At 39.9% G+C, this 18,846-nt stretch overlaps 1 protein-coding gene and 1 long non-coding RNA gene across 2 annotated transcripts; both read left to right on the top strand.

The window, feature by feature from the left end:
• The first annotated feature begins 366 nt into the window (after window positions 1-366).
• LOC120287075 lies at window positions 367-3,493 on the top strand. Its single transcript, XR_005545643.1, has 2 exons — window positions 367-1,446; window positions 3,211-3,493. It is a non-coding gene; the product is annotated as an uncharacterized LOC120287075 (long non-coding RNA).
• Window positions 3,494-9,837: 6,344 nt separating this feature from the next.
• On the top strand, window positions 9,838-18,550 carry LOC104417217 (low affinity inorganic phosphate transporter 1-like). Its single transcript, XM_010028526.2, has 3 exons — window positions 9,838-10,129; window positions 11,970-12,205; window positions 18,257-18,550. Exons 1-3 carry the CDS (start codon window positions 9,838-9,840, stop codon window positions 18,548-18,550), a joined length of 822 nt encoding a protein of 273 aa, XP_010026828.1.
• Window positions 18,551-18,846: the final 296 nt, after the last annotated feature.

Genomic DNA, 18,846 nt, shown 5'->3' with positions numbered 1-18,846 from the left:
TTGGGATTTTTACAAAAAATCGTTTCGGACGTCGCAGAAATTAGCAGAAATTCGAATGGGCTCAATCGGAGGAAATTTGGACTTACAAGACAAGCCTTTGAGTGTTGGGGACTTATTGAAAATTGTTCGGGATTTTTCCACACCAAAATTGGACGTTGATTTGGAGAATCGAACGAAGAATTGGAACCAAAAATTAAGGAAATTCGGAATCGGACTAAGGGCTGCATTTTTTGCTTTAATTTGGTTTATTTTGGTGGAAATTGGTTGGAAAGTAAATGGGAGACATTAGGATAATCATGTAGACTTTTGAGGGGACCACCATCTCCTTCGACGCCTCTGCTTCTACCGCATCTGGATTCTCCTTCATTTCATCTTTCGTTTTCTCTGCATCTCAATTTTCAGTTTCTCTCTACCGCTCATCCTTTCCCCCATTCATGAACGTCCATCTCCACCATCAGCTTTTCATTTTGGCCACAATTTCTTTGATTCGGTCAAACCCCTTGCCATGAAGCCCTCTTGTTGACCGTCATCTCCACCGAGGCTCTTGGAAACGGCCGCGTCCACGTTCTTCTTCAATTTGGTTGACTCCTTGCCGCGCGTCCATTTCCTCTTGCCTGCAAGCCCACAATCCACCGAGAAGCAAGCCTACCGAATCAACCGCTCCATTTCATCTTCGACCGACCGAGCTGCCACGTCCGCCTTCGCCAAGTCAATCATCCATCTTCAACGCTCGAGAATTTCAGCCGACCGAAGCCAGCTCAACCACCTTCGCGGCTTCTGTCTCCAGCTGGCCGCGTGACGTCAAACGAAGCTGCTTCCTCTCTGTCGCTGCCTTCAACGCTCGTGGATTTCGGTCTGCTCGAAGACCAGCTGCTTCCTCGTCTGCTCCGTCTTCGACCGCACGCCTGCAGCAGCCCCGTGTTCGCTGCTCACTCGTCCAGCATCAATTCGAGCGAAGCCAGCCCCATCTTCTTCGTTCGGCCCAATTTGAAGCCGAAGTCAGCCTTCTTTTCCAGTCCACGAAGCCACCTCTGTTTCTTGCCTTGCGTCCACGAGTAGCAGCTTCTTCGCCGCGTCTTCTTCAGCTCGTGGATCTGCCGCAACAAGCCAGCCCAGCATCCAGCCCATCATCAATTGGATTTGAAACCCAGCAAATTTCGGCCCAGTTGAAGTCTTCAAGTCCAGCAAGTGTCTTCAGCCCATTGAATTTCAAGCCCAGCAAAATTTGTTGGTCCAGCAGCTCATTTCAGTCCAAATTCGGCCCAAAGATTTAATAACTCGGCCCAGCTTTTTGAAGCCCAGTTCAGTTTAGTTTCAAGCCCCGCATCATTTGTATTTCAGCAAGGCCCAACAAGTTTAGCCCATCTTGGGCCCATGAAGCAAGTCGGCCCAAGTTCGGCCACCGTCGCGTCGTCGTAGCGGTGTTCCGGTCTTCGCTTTGCTCAAGTGAGTTTTACTCACTAATGCCTTCTTAGTTTGCTAATTATACTTAAAGATTGATTAGATTTAATTAAGTGTAATTAGGTGGTTAGATTAGAGTAAATTAGTGATTATTAGATAATTGTGATGCATGTTAGTCAATTGGATTGTGCAATTAGCGAGTATGCACGTAATACTATTTATTGGATGCTTCTTGGGATTTTCCCGACCCTTATCGGGTATTAATTAGGCAATTCGGGACTAATTGGAATTTTTAGGAATTAAATATTATTTTTGAAATTAATTATTTATTTATTTATTTTCCGGAAATTCAATTGGGATGGCCAGTGACCATGATTTTATGATGATGATCGTGGTGCAGTCCATTTATTTAATTGAGTTTTATGTGGTGCTAATTTGGAATTATTGTATTTAATTTATTTAATTTTCAAAATTAATTATTTAATTATTTATTTTCCGGAAATTCAACTGGGATGGACTGGTGACCAAAATTTGGTGCTGATTGTTGTGGCGTAGTTTGTTTATTTAATTGAGCTTTATTTTGTGCTGAATTGAATTATTTGTGAAACTAGGAATTATTCTTTAATTGAATAATCTTTAGTTATTAATTGAAAAATAACCGGGCATCGGTTGACAATGCCAAAAATATTTGAATGGATTGCAGAAAAGGTGGGAGTTATGGAAAAAAAATATTATATTTTGGCTAAGGCCAACCGTATGCCCACGCATGAGATTTTATCGGATATTTTTAATATGAAGAAATTAGGCCAAGAAGTTTTTTGAATTGAGGAATTTAAATACGAGGCACAATGTCATTGGGTCATGAGCAAATAAAGGACTAAGTACTACACGAGTAGAAGACTTCATGTGAGTCACATCTAGTGCATTATACCATTGCTTATTGCAGTTAAGGGCTAAGTATTACATGGCGACTTGAGTCGCATGGGAATTATCTTTAGTGCCTTACATCATTGTTATGCATAGTGAAAGGCTAAGTGCTACACGATGGTAAGACCTCGTGTGAGTCACCTCTAGCGTCTTACCCTATTGCATTTTGTAGTGAATGATTAAGTACTACATGATAGCGAGATTTCATGTGAATTACCTCTAGCGCCTTATACTATTGTTATTTGGGGGCAAGGACTAAGTACCGCACGATGACAAGATTTCGTGTTGGGGTCACCTTTAGCGCCTTGAGCCTATTTTTGAGTGAGAATGTTGAATTGGAACGTTGAGAATAATTATCGAGAATGATTTGATCCGTTTGTCAGTTGATTGATTGAACCGATCGAATCATCGTTGATATGTAATCGATTTGATCCATTTGATCAATTGATTGATTGAAATTCGTGAGTGGTCTTGTTGGCGTGTAATCGGCCGGGGAATGGTTATCGTTGGATGTCTATTTGATGTGTGCTATGCATTGATTGATTGAACGATTGGCCAGGGAATGGTCATCGTTGATCATCGCTTTTGATCATTACTTTGATCGGCGTTGTGAATTAATTGATTGAATGGAAATGACCGTGAGTGGTCTTGTTGGCGTGTAATCGACCGGGTCGATTTGATTGATGCTTCGATCAGTGATGTGATTGCTTGGATGTCTATTTGATATGTGCTAATAATATGCAGGTGGAATCTGAGGCCAAAGTAAGTCATCTGACTCATATTGTGCATAGACAGCTTAAGGTGTATTAGTTTACTAATTGGGTTTTAAGGAGTAGAACTTGCTGAGACGTGGTCTCAATGGTTATTGAATAACCATTTCAGGACCCTGATGAGGAGCCTGAGGAGGAGGAATCTGAAGAGGAGAACCCTAATGTGGAACTAGATGAGAAGAAAGATTTTAGAGAAGAAGATGACCATGAGGAGGATCCTGAGTACGATCCGGATAAGGACTGAATCCCATCCCATTTTGTCAGACCTTGATTATATGTGGATAAGTGTTAGATTAGACCCCTGTGAATAGTATTGCATTATATATTATGAGGTGCTTGTATAAAAGAATAGTTGTGAATTTCAGTATGAAAAATATGACCCTACTTTTATATCCTATTGCTTTATTGTCTAGGGATTTATAACTGCTTCCGCATGTGCATATTAAAAATGAAAAATGGTTGGTGATACGTCTTGGGATATCGCTTTCAAAATCGACCAAATGTAAGGGATGTGCGTGTGCTTGAGGATCGGGGTGTGACATCCCCATCGTTCCTTTCTCTCTCTTTCTCTCTCCCTGCCACGGCTCAAGTTGTATTACCATCACAATCTCTATTGATCTTTGCCTTGCCTCCTCCACAATCGGCTGCCTTCTCCAACTCCGGGCTCATGATGGTGCAACCAAAGATCGAGGCCGTCGCTATATCCCAAAATTTAGTTTAGGGACTTAGATGGCCTTAACCCAAGGTCTTGAGTAGTGTGTGGCTATAACGGCAGGGCATGGAAGCATTTGAGAGAGAGTCGAACTCTAGGGGGATGCAACCGCAACGAATCTAGAACTGAGGCGGAGACAAGATAGAAGGGCAGCACTGGCCATTGGGATGGTCATGTCGGTGTCGGTGTCGGCTCGGGCTCCTATTATGAGCAAATTTGAAGGAACTCTGAAGTAAAATCCACATCGAATCAAAGTTTTAGAAAGAATAATTAAGTTGAAAAATACACAATATTTGTTTTGGAGATTTCATGTGTCTCGCATTAAATATACGACTCAAGTTAGGTGAGTTGAAAAAAAGAAAAAGAAAAACAGAAAAAAATGGTTCCTTAATTGAAAAACTCTCATAAGAAAGCAAGTCCACGGTCTTTTTCCTTTTCACGAAAACGAGTTAAATTAGGCGATGGGCAATAATGTTTTTTATACTTACGATGTTCTGATCTTACCTTGCGATCGAGATACATAATACTTTTAGATCTTATGTACTCGTCAGCGTTCGTGCATTTCATTTTTATGACTAGTCAAAGCTACTCTCTTTTTTCTTGCTTTTTTTTTGAAAAATCATAATAATACAAAAATCCTCATTAAAGGCTCATAATACGTTCTCCTAAGATTATGAATGATTGAACTGCACGAAATTAATAGCTTTCCATGAAAGGACTCTCAAACTGGTCAAAAAAAGAAACAACAGTCAGACTTTGCTAATTTGTGAACATTGCCTCCCATTATCAAGACAATAATTGATCATGTGTGACATGAGTGAGAAATTCCGAAGTTCTTTTTCTGGGTAAAAATATACGTGAGAGTGTTTAATGAAAAGGATGATGGAAAGGTTTTTAATGGATGTGTATGTATGGGAAAATGGCATATGAATAGATTGAGTTCACCACCAAGGCCTAAAAATTCATACCACTAGCCAAGCTTAAAGGACTCGAGATGAAATTGCCATTAACAAACCATCCACCAAGTATAAAAGACTTCAGGATCTAGATAAAGTTCACTACCAAGGCATAAAGGATCACCACTAGTCAAGCATAAATAACTTATGGTTCACCACCAAAGGAATTTGATAAGAAATCAAGATAAAAATTCACCAACTTGAGGAAAATCTCATATAATCATCAAATTCAAGTCTTCCCCTACAAAAAGGGATTGCACCTCTTTTTAATAGAGGGGCTGTACTAAGCAAAAGAAAATGACTTTTGGAATTCTATAATATCTTGATGACTATGGATAGATATGTAATAATGACTCTTAAAGCCATCAACACACTTAAAACTGATAAAGTTAGGACTTTTAACCAACAATAGTATAAGACGCATGATAGCTAGGACTAAATGTGTTTAACTAAGACTGGATACATTGCAATTAAAAGTAGACCCTCCAAATTCGTCCACCAGCCTTGGAAGCTGAATAGCCACATTCGAAGATCAAACAATAGCAATGAAAATCAACTAGAATAGACTTCCATTGCAAGGTAATTGATTAACAGCCTCAAAGTCGATAGCAAACTTGTTAATGGACATGTTAGCAGTCAATCAACAACCATTAAATTGACAACTAGTCCATTGACTTAACAACTTCATTCTAGAATAGATATCTTTAATCTTGGACCATCGAATCAAATTGTAGTCGAAATTAGCCTTTACTTGTAGGAGGACGGATTGGGCTAGATTGATTAATGAGACCTAAGTTGAGCTTAAGAGTTGTTCAATGGAATATGGCATTCCTACATCAACCTCCAAAGGTTAATTGACTCAAATTTGATAGGCCTTTATCTTCAAAATAAGCCAAAAGTCTCACATTGAAAGTAGTCAAGATGCCATAATCTTCAAGGGATCAAACTTCTATGCATTGTCACCGATTCTCTCAAGTATTTTAAATAGGCCATTAGCTCTAGGGATGAGTTTGTTCTTTCTACGAGATAGAAACCTCTCTTTCCTCAAGTGTATCACACAAGATAACCTAGCTAAAATTGAGCCTTCTTTCTATACTTGTTTTTTTTTTTTTAAAACTCATTTTCCTTTTCAATCTTGGATTAAATCTACTAATGAAGTTTCTTCTTCACCTTGGCTCTCTAATGGAAATCAAGTCAATAGGTGTGAGAGGGTTGATTCCATACACAACTTCAAAAGGTGATCAACCAATAATGTAACTTGGCGATCAATTTTAAGCAATTAAGCATGCATAAGCTTTAACTCCCAATCCTTCAAAGTCTTATTCACCATACTTTGAAGAAGAGTTGTGAAGGGTGTGGTTTGTTACTTAGTTTGGCTATCTATTTGTGGATGACAAATGATGTTGAATAAGAGTTTAGTGCCAAGAATTCTCCTTAGGTTCTCCTAAAAGTAATCTAGGAACTTGGAATTTTGATTAAAGACTAACTCCGTCATCCGTCTTACAACATGGAATGAAATGTGTCATCTTCAAAAATTGATCAACCACCATCATGATGGTATCTTTCTTCCTCTGAGTTCTTAGGAGTGCCACAATAAAATCCATGCCTCCTCCCAAGGCTGTGGTGGAATTGGAATTAGAGTATAAAGCCCTTGATGGAAATGACTTTTTGCCATTTGACATGTTGAACATTTGGAAATAATTACATATAAATCTCTATTCATTTTCGGCCAATAAAAACATTCTTGAAGTCCTTCAAGAATTTTTTTATTGATTTAAAAGTAACATGCCAAGTTTCTGTCATATGCTTCCCAAATTGATAACTCTTTGAAGAAACTCTTTGGCACATAGATTTTTTTTCCTTTTTTGCTTAAAGAGGAACCTATCCGGAATCAAGTAAACAACATGAACTCCATTTTTGCAGTTGTCGATGATGATCGAGAACTCGATATCTTCAGCGTACAGTCTTTCAATGAATTGAAGCCAAGAACCCAAGGTTTATAACAATGAGCATTGAGTACCTTCTCGACAGGGCATTTGCCACAACATTAGTCTTACCAAGTTTATATTTTGAGACAAAGTAAAACAATTAAAGGGATTAAACCCATTTGGTGTATCTCGAGTTGAGTTTATGCTGGCCACTAATATACTTTAGAGTTTCATTATCAGAATGGAGAATGAATTGTTTGCGCCTCGTGTAGTGACTCCAACAATTGAGAGCCTTTACGATTGCATAAACTCCGCATCATAGGTAGAATAATTCCTTCTTGACCCTGCTAGCTTTTTATAGAAATATGTTAGAGGTCTTTAAGCTTCGATAAGAATAGCCTCAATACTAACTCCACTTGCATTGCTCAATCTCAAACACTTTATCAAAACCTGGAAGAACAAGGATAAGGGACTCGCAAAACTTGTGTTTTATGATTTCAAAAGCATTGTGCGCGGTGTTAGTCCACTAAAAAATTCCATTCTTCATGCATTTCATAATTGGAGCCATGATGCTAGTAAAGTTGTTCACAAATCATCGGAAGAAAAATGCAAGTCCATAGAAACTCCTTACATCGGTCGATTTTGGAATTGGCCAAGTCTTGATTGCCTCCAATTCGACTAATTGATAGAGATCCCGTCCTTGGAACTACATGGCCAAGAATATGATACTTGTCAAAAGGAACTGTTATTTCTCCAATTTCGCATAGAGTTTTTGCTTTCTCAAGACTTCAAAAACCCGTTGTAAATAAGAGACATGCTCCTCCTCAATATTGCTATAAACAAGAATGCCGTTGTGACAAACAAATTCAAAAATCAACCAATAAAGGGACAAAGGATCTCATTCATCAACCAATAAAGGTGTTGGGAGCATTTGATAAACTAAATGGCATGACTAGCCACTCATAAAGGCCCCCATTGGTCTTGACAACCGTTTTTCATTCATCTCCTTCTCTCATTCAAATCTATTGGTAGGCACTCGTTAGATCAATCTTGGAGAACACTTTTGAACCATGCAACTCGTTGAGCATATAATCTAGTCTAGGTATGGGTATTTATAATTGACCGTTATGTTGTTGATGGTTTGGCTATCGACATACATTTGAAGGATCCATCTTTCTTCGGCATGAGTAGGGATAGAATTAAACAAGGACTCATGCTGTCCATTACATATCCTCTTGCAATCAGCTCATTGTCTTGTCATTGTAGATCCTTGGTTTTCTTGGGATTGTATTGATAAGCAGTTTTGTTGGGTAGAGAAGTACCAAGAAGCAAATCACTCTTATGGGAGGTAATGTATGTGGCAAATCCGTTGGAAAAATATATAAAGCTCATCCATCAATGATGAAATTACATACCTTACTGTTGATGGTGCAACATATTTGAAATATATTTTCCCTTTGCTCCTCCACTTTTGGAAAAATAGTGGTATGCAAAGCTCTCCCAATAACAAGCAATTCTCACTCCTCCGGTTGTTCTACATTCTCATCTTCCTCCTCAAATCAAATTTAATGTGATCGATGTTATGTTTTTTTTTTTTTTTTTTTTTTTTGGGTGAAAGGTAATTGTATTAAGCTTAACCAATAGGTACAAGCAAACGGCACCAAAGCTTACACTCAAAATGAACAAGGCATACTGAGTGGAAGGGTGCTGAAACAAGAAAAAACAAAAGCCTACAAGGCAGAAGAGCAAGAAGGCACGGTCACACAACGACGGTCACAACCAACAGTAGGACCAATACAAAAGAAGGCGACCAGCCAGCCAAACAGTGGCAATCGAAGCCCAAAACCTAGGACTAAAGAACCCTGTCCACAAGCGACAACGAGAGACTCCACGGAAGCAACAAAGCACCGCAACGGCCCACCCAGCAACAAAAACCGAACAACAAGAATGCTAAGTAAGTATTGAAGAGGAATAGAAAATACAAGGGTCAATCCCCCATCTGCGTTGAAGCCTCCTATTTCTTGGATTGTCTTCAACATTAGTGAAAGTCGGGGCCTTATCCTTAACTACTTTAATCAAGTGATTCTTCAAAGCTGGAACCGTGAAGGTGTAATTTCTAAACAGAATCTCATTCCTGTATCTCCAAATAAGGTAGCAAGGAACTCCAAAGGAAAATTGGGCGGTGGAGTGATAGAAGTCCTTACTGGGAAGGAACTTCTTGATATCCCATATTAATCTTCTTGATATCCATATTAATCTTCTTAATATCCTTAAAAGTCACAACCCATCAATTAGGACAATTGGCTTGAAAATATTCTAACCGTGGCACTTGAAGCACTTTCGAATGCTGTTGTTAGCCTTTTTGGGGAGTTCGTTGATAATTTCGCGACTATCTATTTGTCTTTGTCCTTTCTTTGAGGTATAAAAGAAGCAATCATGAAAAGGGGTGTCCTATTTATTGATGATTTGGTCGACAAACCCTTAACACATTTTAGTTGTTTCTCAACCTTCATGACTAGTTCACAAACTCTTCAAATGATCAATATAGTTGAAGTTCGACCAAATTGGCAATCTCCATATTCATACCACCAAGAAAACGAGCAATGGTCTACTTCTTGAATATCGTGCCTCATAAGGAGTTGCTGAAAATCTTGGATATATTCTTCAATGCTCATTTCCATGCTGCTTGACAAATTTCATCTTGAACGAGTCTAGCTTGTAGTTATTGGGCAATAACTCCTTCTTTATAAGTTTATTGAGTTTTCCCAAATTTTAATTTGACTCCTCCCTTTCCAAAGTCTCTGATTCTTCAAGTTTTCCCAAAAAAGTGAAGCATACTTCTTCAACTTGAAAAACAACAACTTTTCATCTCTTTTCATCCGAGTATGAGTGGAACTCAAGTACTCATCAATAATGTGTAAACAATCGTCAAAGTCATCTAGATTGAGGTTTCCCTCAAATCTAGTGTTTCCAATTTGACTTCAAGGTCATTCTCCTCATGCCTTCATTTTCTCCTCCTAACTCAGTAAATGGAATCACTAGAGTTGTCTCGAGATAAAAATAAAACAAGTGCTGCAACTTTTGTACGATGGTCACTTGAGTGCCATAACTTTTTTTTTTCTTTTTCTGATCACTTGAGTGTTATGACTTCTAAAATACATTTATTTGAGTGTGAGCAAAGAGAAGAAGGAAGAGCAGATAGAGAAGAAATAGTGGAAAGAGAAGAAGCAGGAAGAGAAGCTGTAGAAGAAGAGGGTCGGGATGACTCTTATGAAGCAATGATTGCAATATCCTTATCTGAGGATTCAGAAGCAACAAGGAGTGGACAAATAGGAGAAAAAACAAAAAAAGAACATCACTTTTGTGCTGATAACGAGAAAGAGCAAGAAGAAGTTTTCCTTTCTCCACCTGTAGGAAAGGAAACATGGGGAGCTTGTGAGAAAACAAGTGCTTCTTCTCCTCACTTTACAAGTGATGATATTAGTTGATCTCCTGCCGACCTAGAAGAAGTCTTTGCTTCTCATTTTCCTGTAGCTGATATTGGAGAATCTACTCCAAGACTTGGAAGTAGACCAGTTGATATTCCCTCATCACTCAACACTCCACGAATTCAACATGCTGAGGCTAGTGTGCAAACAAAACCTAATGCAAATTTTCAAAGGCTGCTTAAGCTCCTTCTAGAGATAAAAGCACAACAATATAGTATGGAATTTGAGATATAGAAGCTTCACTCTACTTTGCAATCTACTTCAGATTCTCTCAATGAGAAGGTGCAGTATTTAAACTTACAAGTTCAAGCTTTACATCAGCAAGTTTCACAGACTGCCAAGATCAAAGATGTTGAGAAGCTGAAGGAGACAGTGTGAAAGTTGGAAGAGACAGTTCAGTCTATGGGGGATTTCTAGCTCATTCGAATTCCAAGACAAATTTGATTTCCTCATATCTCTTTTCGATTTTAATTTTCTCCACTTTTTGCTGCTGATAAAAAAAGGGGAAAAAATCGTGCAAATTTGAACTTTTGTTTTGTTGTTTATTGCATTGTTTTTTTTTATTATTATTGCAGATTTGATTTCTATTTGACTGTTTCATATTTATATTCTGCAGAACTTAACTATTGTGGAATTTTTGTGGTCATGATTACGGATATAGATGAAGGCTTAAATCTTGATGTTTGACTATTTTTCAAGATTAACATGTTTTCTGTGGTTGCAGGATCGAGTTATCCAAAATCCTTATTTTTCTTTATATCATGTACTGCTAAAGTGTTGTTTTGTAGGTTATAAGTTCTTAAAACTACATGGAAGTTTTGTTACCATAAAAAATGGGGAGATTGTTGAAGAAAACTCCTTTGATTTTTTGAAGTTGATAAAATTTATCCAAAGTCTATTTTGAAAATTTTCAGACTTTAGTGTCAAAGTTTTTTAGTGTCAAAGTCTATTCGACATTAGAAGTCTATCCACACTGACAAATTCCAAACTAAACACTACTAGAGAATGAAGACTTATCCATATGCGAGATTTTATTTATCTTTTCAGGAGTTCGATTCGTATGGTTTATGGATGGCTTTTTGGATGAATATATCACCTACGGGATTGATTATCTTTATTGAAATCAATCTAGATAAATCAAATTTTTTTGAATTGCAAGTAAATGTGGAAATAATCTACTTATGGAAACCAAGATCCTGATTGTATGGGCGAACATGATTGATAAGCTTTCATCACAATCTTCAAATGGCTCAAGATCTCCTTGATTGATTCTGTCCAACGGGTAGATTGGAAGAATTCCCTTGGAAAGTGCCAACGGTTGAGAAGGCATGAAGGAGTATTTAAGGCAGACTCTCTAGTTGTTTGATAGAGTGCGTGAAAGAAAAATTTCAAAGTCTAAAACTTTCCATTTCCTTGTTATTCCAAATACTAAGCTAAAAGTTGTATTCAAAAGAGAGATTCATAGTGAGACTTTGTGAGAGAGCAGTAGAGACTCTTCACTATGAATTTGAGATCACAAGGCTGTAAAATCTCTTTTGATTCTTAGTGAAATCTAGCCAGAAGGCTGTCAGCATAGAGAGTGGACATAGATTTGATCTAAGCCAAACCACTATAAATTTTGTGTTCTTATTCTCTTCTCCAAACTCCTTTATTTTGTTCGTAGTTCTATTTAACTGGTAAAGTCTGAACTCACTCAAAGTTTGTTGTACTTCAGACTCAGTCTTAAAAGTGAAATATTTCTACTATTCCTTGCGAAAATTGTCTTCACACCTATTCACCTCCTCTAGGTGTTCATATTAGTACTTACAGAAGATTCGCTATCCAATTGTTGGGCCTCTTCTTCATGACCGTGTTCATGTTCGCTCTAGCAATCCCTTACCATCACTGGACTCTGAAAGCAAACCACATCGGCTTTGTGATCATGCACTTGCTGACCTTCTTCTTCACCAACTTCAGGCCCAATGCCACAACATTTGTCGCGCCAGCGGAGATTTTCCCAGCAAGGCTCCAGTCAACTTGCCACAATATATCAATAGTATGTGGAAAAGCAAGGGCAATCGTCGAGGCCTTCAGGTTTCTCTATGTGACATCCTGATTTTCAATTCTGATTTCGATGAGATGAAATGGGCATTTTATCGACACGCCTATAGTCTTTTTCTCTGACTTGGCCACTCACGAGTTAACTAATCTATTAGGTGAAACCGTTAAGAAATTTTGACGTAACAGACTTGAGAATTCGACCCGACAACGACTGTTCGACCGTACTAATCTGCAAGGGTTATTACGACATTGTCAAAATCGATCATAGACTGGAGACATATCAATTCGACAGAGGTATGAGATTAAGTGTGGGTGATTCTACCTAATTGCAAAATTCTCGTCCATTGGCACTATATCGATTTCTCTGTCATTTTAGTACCCTGTGTCTATATTTGAAATCTCGAGATTTTCACGATAACCGAGAGTCACTGATGTGTCGAAGATGCACTTTGTGGCTCGAAAATGATCGACCACAGGTCAAAAGCATTAAAAGTTTCTAAAAGCTACCCAGTAGATTATGACACGCTAAAATCGTGTCAGATCGAAATTAATCGCAAAATTGAACCCGAAATTAGAAATTGAAAGTTCTGTCATATCACGAGTCATTTTAGGACCATTGACTCATCTTCCAAAAAAATTTATGCAAACTGAGATTTTCGGCAAATTTTCAAAGTAAGAGTATTTTGGACCGAAAAAATCCAATGACCGTTTTTTGTCGCATTTTTGGGATTAAAGTTGGATGGATTGTCGAGGAAAAATATGAATTGGAATGTAGACACCTTGGTGGGATTTACGGACTCCAATTTAGGTCCAATTGGAGGTTAGTTGGAAGAGAATGGAATCCAATATAGGGAGAAGGTGCACAAATTTGTAGCTCCCATATCCCTCAACCTTTTGGACCACATAAGACTTGTTCTAGGGGGTTTAGTGTGCACAAAATTGGCTAAGGATGACAATCCAATGATGGGGCCTTGCCAAAGGGACCTAGGGATAGGAGAGGAAGACTTTTGGGGCATATGGGTCCTTTCACTCTTCAGCCAGTTGCTTCTTCTTCCTCTTCAACATTCCTTTAACCATTGTTGAAGTGTTGGGAGCTCATAAATTGCAAAGAAAACCGAGCACAGCGTCCCCCTAGCCGGTCGCACGCCTACCAAGCCACCGGACCCTCTCTCTCCCCTGTTTTCCTGTCTTCCTGTTTTTGCTCCGACTGACTTTCTTCCAAAAACATGAATTAAAAGTTGTCTTCCCGTGCGAATCAGCTCCCAAGCCACCCACCATTATGCTCGGGACAACCAAACCATACAAACGAGCCCAATCGCTCGCTGAACGAAGCCGTCGGCCGACCCGCTCGCTAGCCGGAAGTCGCCGCTTGCCAGATCGCCTAGAATCCACCTAGTCTACACTGTTTCATGATTTTTGCCATTTTTCTCCCATTCCAACCCTTCCTTCGCCCACCCTAGCTACCAGCCACTCCCCCTCGACCCCCAAGTGCCGTTGGTTGTCGGCCAACCCCTAGCCGAAGCTTTTCAACTCGTTTCTCCTCCAAAGAGTCCAATTTTTGGTGTTTCGGTGGGAGTCCGAGTTTGTGGTTGTTGTTCCAACCCCAGGACCATCTTAGATCGTCATGGTAGAAGTCCCGGTGTGTGCCTCCGTCGCCACCGCCGTCCAGCACACCTAACTCCACTGCCGCCGCCGATTCTCCTCCTTGCTCATTTCAGCCAAGTCGAGCAACCCTTTGGTCCTTGGATAGAACCGAAGGCTAGCAAGGGCTTTCAGTCTTTTTGGCCCATTTTAGGTCACTTCCCGACCTTGGTTGGTGTCACAACTTTGGAGTTTATCGCTCGTCTCCGCGTCGTCGTCGCCGTGGACTCACTGGCTCACAAATCTAGTGAGTTTACTTGCTAAACCTTGCTTAGGAGGTTAATTATGTTTAAGGGGTGTTTATATTAAGCTAAGTATGGTTAGATGGTTAGATTAGTTTAATTAATTGTTAATTAGATTAAGGGATGTGATTAGTTTAGTGGATAATTAATTAATGCTAATTATTTCGAAATTATAAATATTATTTTATTAAATTATATTAATATAATATATTATTTATTTATTTAATTTCGGAATATATTTAATTATTTATTATTTTCTAGAAATTATACCGAGATAGTCGATGAACTTGGGAATTTCATGCTGATTGCAATGGTGTGTTCAGCTTATGCAATTGGATGTTAAATTGTGCAAATTGAGTGCTGATTAGATTTTTGGTGATTTATTCAAAAATTGTGAGTTTCAAGTATTTATTTAGAAAATCCCAGATGTTGGATTTTAGCACCGAAAATGGTTTTATATACTATATAAAATAGTGAGATTTTAAATTAGAGGTTATGAATTTTTTGAGTTCGATTTAATCGTGTACCCAAACATAATTATTTTTACAGTGTTTTTAATATGAAAAAAATAGGCTTGAATTACCATTTTAATGGAGGCATTTGAGTGCAATGCACGGTGTTCTGAGCCGAGATTGATTGGTTGTGTGTTGGTTAAGAAAACCCGTTTTGAGCTTTTAAGCCGAACATTACCCTTTATAGGATACCCACTCAGTGGGACTCCAATGTAGATTTTGGACCCACACTCCTTCGGGAAAGCCGTCTTTGAGAGACGTCGTTGTGCTCAATGGTGGTGAGACGATGCCTGGTTACGCCAATAGACACCAAACTTATGAGTAGGTCGTACCCTTGAGGGGCAAATTTAACAATTGGAACGCATGATTGATTGAGTTAGATGCGCTTGATTATGAGACAAAACTGTATGGCATGGTATGGGACGTGTTATAATGGTTTAGCCTCATAATCGAGACCCTTGTAATTGATTGAGTTGTTGAGGCGTTTTATATGCATTTGTGATTATTTGCATTGTGAGAACATTAAACTCTCCTCTATTCTATTGTGTGGTTGTGTGGCTAGAGCACCCTAAGGTGTATTTTCTTCCTAATAAGGGTTTAAGGGCATTAAATTTTTAAATTTTCAAGTCCTTAGCTAGTGGGGTTGTAGAGGGCCGATGCCCCGGAGTCCTTGGAGGTGGAGTTTGAAGGATTGGCGTATGTGTCTGGCTAGTATGTCGTAGGACAACTTCTTTTTGAGAGCCGACCTTTTTGTAGACTTTTGACCAAACTCGTTTTGTATCTAAACCCAATGTTTATAAAAGTTGGCTTTTGTGAAATATGCCTTGTTTTCCTATCCCATGCTGTTTGTTACTAGAGGTATTATTTCGCTTCCGCATGTGCATTAAAAATGAATGGGTTGGCGATACGTCCTGGGAACGTCGCATTTGTATTGACCGCAGAGGGATGTGCGCGCGCTCGAGGTTCGGGGTGTGACACTTTATGCTGCGCAGGGGAAAGGATTAGCAGATAGAGACGCTGGGTATTGGTGTCAAGTACTCATTGATCATGCTAGGCATCATCAACTTTTTTGGGATGTTGTTCACTCTGTTAGTCCCTTAATCAAAAGGAAAGTCACTCGAGGAGCTCACGGGCGAAAATGAGGACGAGCCCAGTCAGACGGAGCAGCCTCAGGAGGTGTCCGCTCCTAGAACAGACCCAGAATGATTTCAAACTCCTAAGTGAGTTTGTGTTGAAGACTGTCGAAGTAGACAGCGAGTGCTTAAACTTCCCGTGTTGCTGAATGTTAGGGAATCGTTGTGCATGATGAATAAGTTTGTCAGAGAAACTCCCATCTTGCGTTAAAGAAACAATAGGAGACGTGAATATGAACATCGTACGAGATATATGAAGGTTATAAGACACATTCTTATAACCTTCGACGTTTCTATGACTTTGTGCCTCTATTAGTACATTGGAAAAGGTACCCCGCACTGAATCAGCATAAGGATTTATCCTGTTGGCAGATAATGAGACCTAACGTGTTTGGCGGAATCTGAGCTTGCTTATCATTGTCGTATTCTTAGATTCCTAAAAACTCCAACTCAGAGCGGACTGAGATAGCTCAACCAGCGTAGTATACGGGGAAATGCATGTCATGTCTTCGGGAAACTAAAGTTCGACCCAAAATTAATCTGACGTCGTTCCTCTTGCTTCTAAATTTGTCATGGAACTCAAACCAAGTATGAAATCCGTCAAGATTTTAAATTTTCCAATTAGGAGTAGTATTGTCGAGGATGGTGGAGCTCCAAGGCTGTGGGAACGTTTGCTTTGCTCATTCCAATTCTAAAATTCTTCTTGCGACTCCGGAATCAATGTCGATTTCGACGACTTACTCCTTGGATTCCATAAAGGTGACAAGGGTGCTTTGATTTTTCACGAGAAAAAATGCCACCTGGTCCCAATGATGTGAAATTGCACCTTTGCACTTGTGGCTCCGAAGCAACTCGCAAAAAATAACGAAGTAGACAATCGGTGACTTGACTGAGATAATGTGTGTTGGAACGATAAGAACGTCAAATCATCTTAATCCCATAGTATTGCTCCCTATTAGAGGATAACTTAATTGGGGATTTACCTTTGTGGAGGTTAGCTTCCAAGGGATAATTCTCTTGGTCATCTGAAGCAGGATAAACATTGGATGTTTCTCTTCTTTTCTTTCATCTCTTTTCCATTCATGATCATAATTAAAACATGGTAATAGGACGAATCACGATCTTATGGTCGGCATTATTATCAATGCTTTTGCTAGTCTATTGGTGACTAAGAATTCGAGCTCTTTATTATTGACCAGCCCGTTGTGATTTTTTTTTCCGACAATCTTATTTTTTAGATCGATCACTCTTGGTGGTTCCAATAGCCTAAGACGTTTTCTACCTTTTATGGATTTATTTTTGCAGTGGTTTTTGATTTGCAGAGGGCGATCATGGTTTGCTTGTCTCCATGGGATTTTAATTAACATAGTGCTCGGCTTTTTTTGCTCTTTGGGAAACTTCACTAGCGTGGCAACAAGTGCAAGCAGTCGCATCCCTTTTTGAGTAGATGTGGCGCATTTAAAAGGTGTTCGCTTTTTGCATTCTTGTGTCATCGTGGCAACACTTAGGTATCCTTTAGTTTAATTTTATCCAGTTAGTAGCTACATGTTCTTCGCCACACCTACTCTTTTACTGGACTCGATTGAGTCTGAGATAAGTTTGCTACACTTTATGCCCTTTTTCCGTCTTCACCTTGGGTCAAGATTCGTATATCGTGCTCAAGCTCGACATATTTTAGCACAGGTGATAGGGAAGGCTCCACCGTTCTGGAAGCTGATTACTTATGGAGTATCATCCTGATCTTCGGAGCGATCCCGGCCACTATGACCTACCACTGGCGAATGAAGATGCCTGAGACCGCTCATTACACTGCCCTAGCGACCACGAAAGCGAAGCAAGCGGCAACCACCGACATGCCTAAGGTGTTGAACGTTGACCTTGAGGCCTAGGAAGAGAAGGTGGAAAGGATTGCGCAAGAGAGATCCAACAACTTCGGCTTGTTCATCAGAGAATTCTCTGTCCGGTGGCACAACGAACGTTGTGGCATTCCGAAGTTGGTGAAGAAGAAGGTCACCGAGTACATGATCACGAAGCCAATTTGGTTTGGCTTCAGGGTCCAGTATCTGCTGACACCTTCCCCTGAGCAGCATACAAAAACCCAAAGGCCCCCATGATCGCCCCTGCCTTTCCACAAGCTGCTGATATGCTGTGGCAAGTCGACCAGAGCCTCGTGGGGAAAATCTCCGCTGGCACAACGAACGTTGTGGCATTGGGCCCAAAGTTGGCGAAGAAGAAGGTCAATGAGTACATGATCACGAAGCCGTGTGGTTTGGCTTCAGGTTCTAGTGACGGTAAGGGATCCTAGCGCGAACATGAATTCGGTCATGAAGAATAAGCGCATCAATTTGCGCTTGCGAACACTTACCATCACTGGACCCTGAAGCCAGACCACATTGGCTTCATGGTCATGTAATCGCTGACCTTCTTTGCCAACTTCGGGCCCAATGCCACAACGTACGTTGTGCCAGCAGAGATTTTCCCTGCGAGGTTCCCGTCGACTTGCCAAGGCATATCAGCAGCTTGTGGAAAGGCAGGGACGATCATCGGGGCCTTTGGGTTTTTGTACGCTGCTCAGGGGAAGGTGTTAGCAGATAGAGACGTCGGTTACCCACCATGCACTGGGGTCAATAACTCGTCGATCATGCTCGGCGTGATCAACTTCTTAGGGATGTTGTTCACTCTGTTAGTCCCTGAATCGAAAGGAAAGTCGCTTCAGGAGCTCATGGGGGAAAATGAGGTCGAGCCCGGTCAGGCCCGGCAGCCTCAGGAGGTGTCGGCTGCTAGAACAGTCCCAGAATGATTTCAACTCCTAAGTGACTTCATGTTGAAGAATGAAGAAGTAGAAATTGAGTGCTCAAGAAACTTCCTGTGTTGCTGCATTTTTAGTGGAATCTTCTTCAAATAAATAAGTTTAAATCTGTTTTTTGGTAAGAAATAAGTTTAGCATTTTTTATTTTTTTTTTCTAGAACGAGAGAAACAGAAAAAATCTACTCTACACTTTTATCCCTCAGACTAAGTGACTTCATGTTGAAGAATGAAGAGTAGAAACCCAGTGCTCAAGAAACTTCTGTGTTCCCATCATTTTGTGGAATTGA

This window comes from Eucalyptus grandis, chromosome 8, assembly GCF_016545825.1.
Source record: "Eucalyptus grandis isolate ANBG69807.140 chromosome 8, ASM1654582v1, whole genome shotgun sequence".
NCBI lineage: Eukaryota > Viridiplantae > Streptophyta > Magnoliopsida > Myrtales > Myrtaceae > Eucalyptus > Eucalyptus grandis.
This window is presented reverse-complemented; position numbering and strand designations above follow the sequence as displayed.

Bases quoted from the DNA above. Each gene is read 5' to 3' on its own strand.
- LOC104417217 (XM_010028526.2), top strand. From the start codon at position 9,838: ATGACTTCTAAAATACATTTATTTGAGTGTGAGCAAAGAGAAGAAGGA. The intron at 10,130-11,969 runs GTGAGAAAACAA...CACCTCCTCTAG, and splicing joins AAAGGAAACATGGGGAGCTT to GTGTTCATATTAGTACTTAC. The intron at 12,206-18,256 runs AATATATCAATA...TCGACTTGCCAA, and splicing joins GGCTCCAGTCAACTTGCCAC to GGCATATCAGCAGCTTGTGG.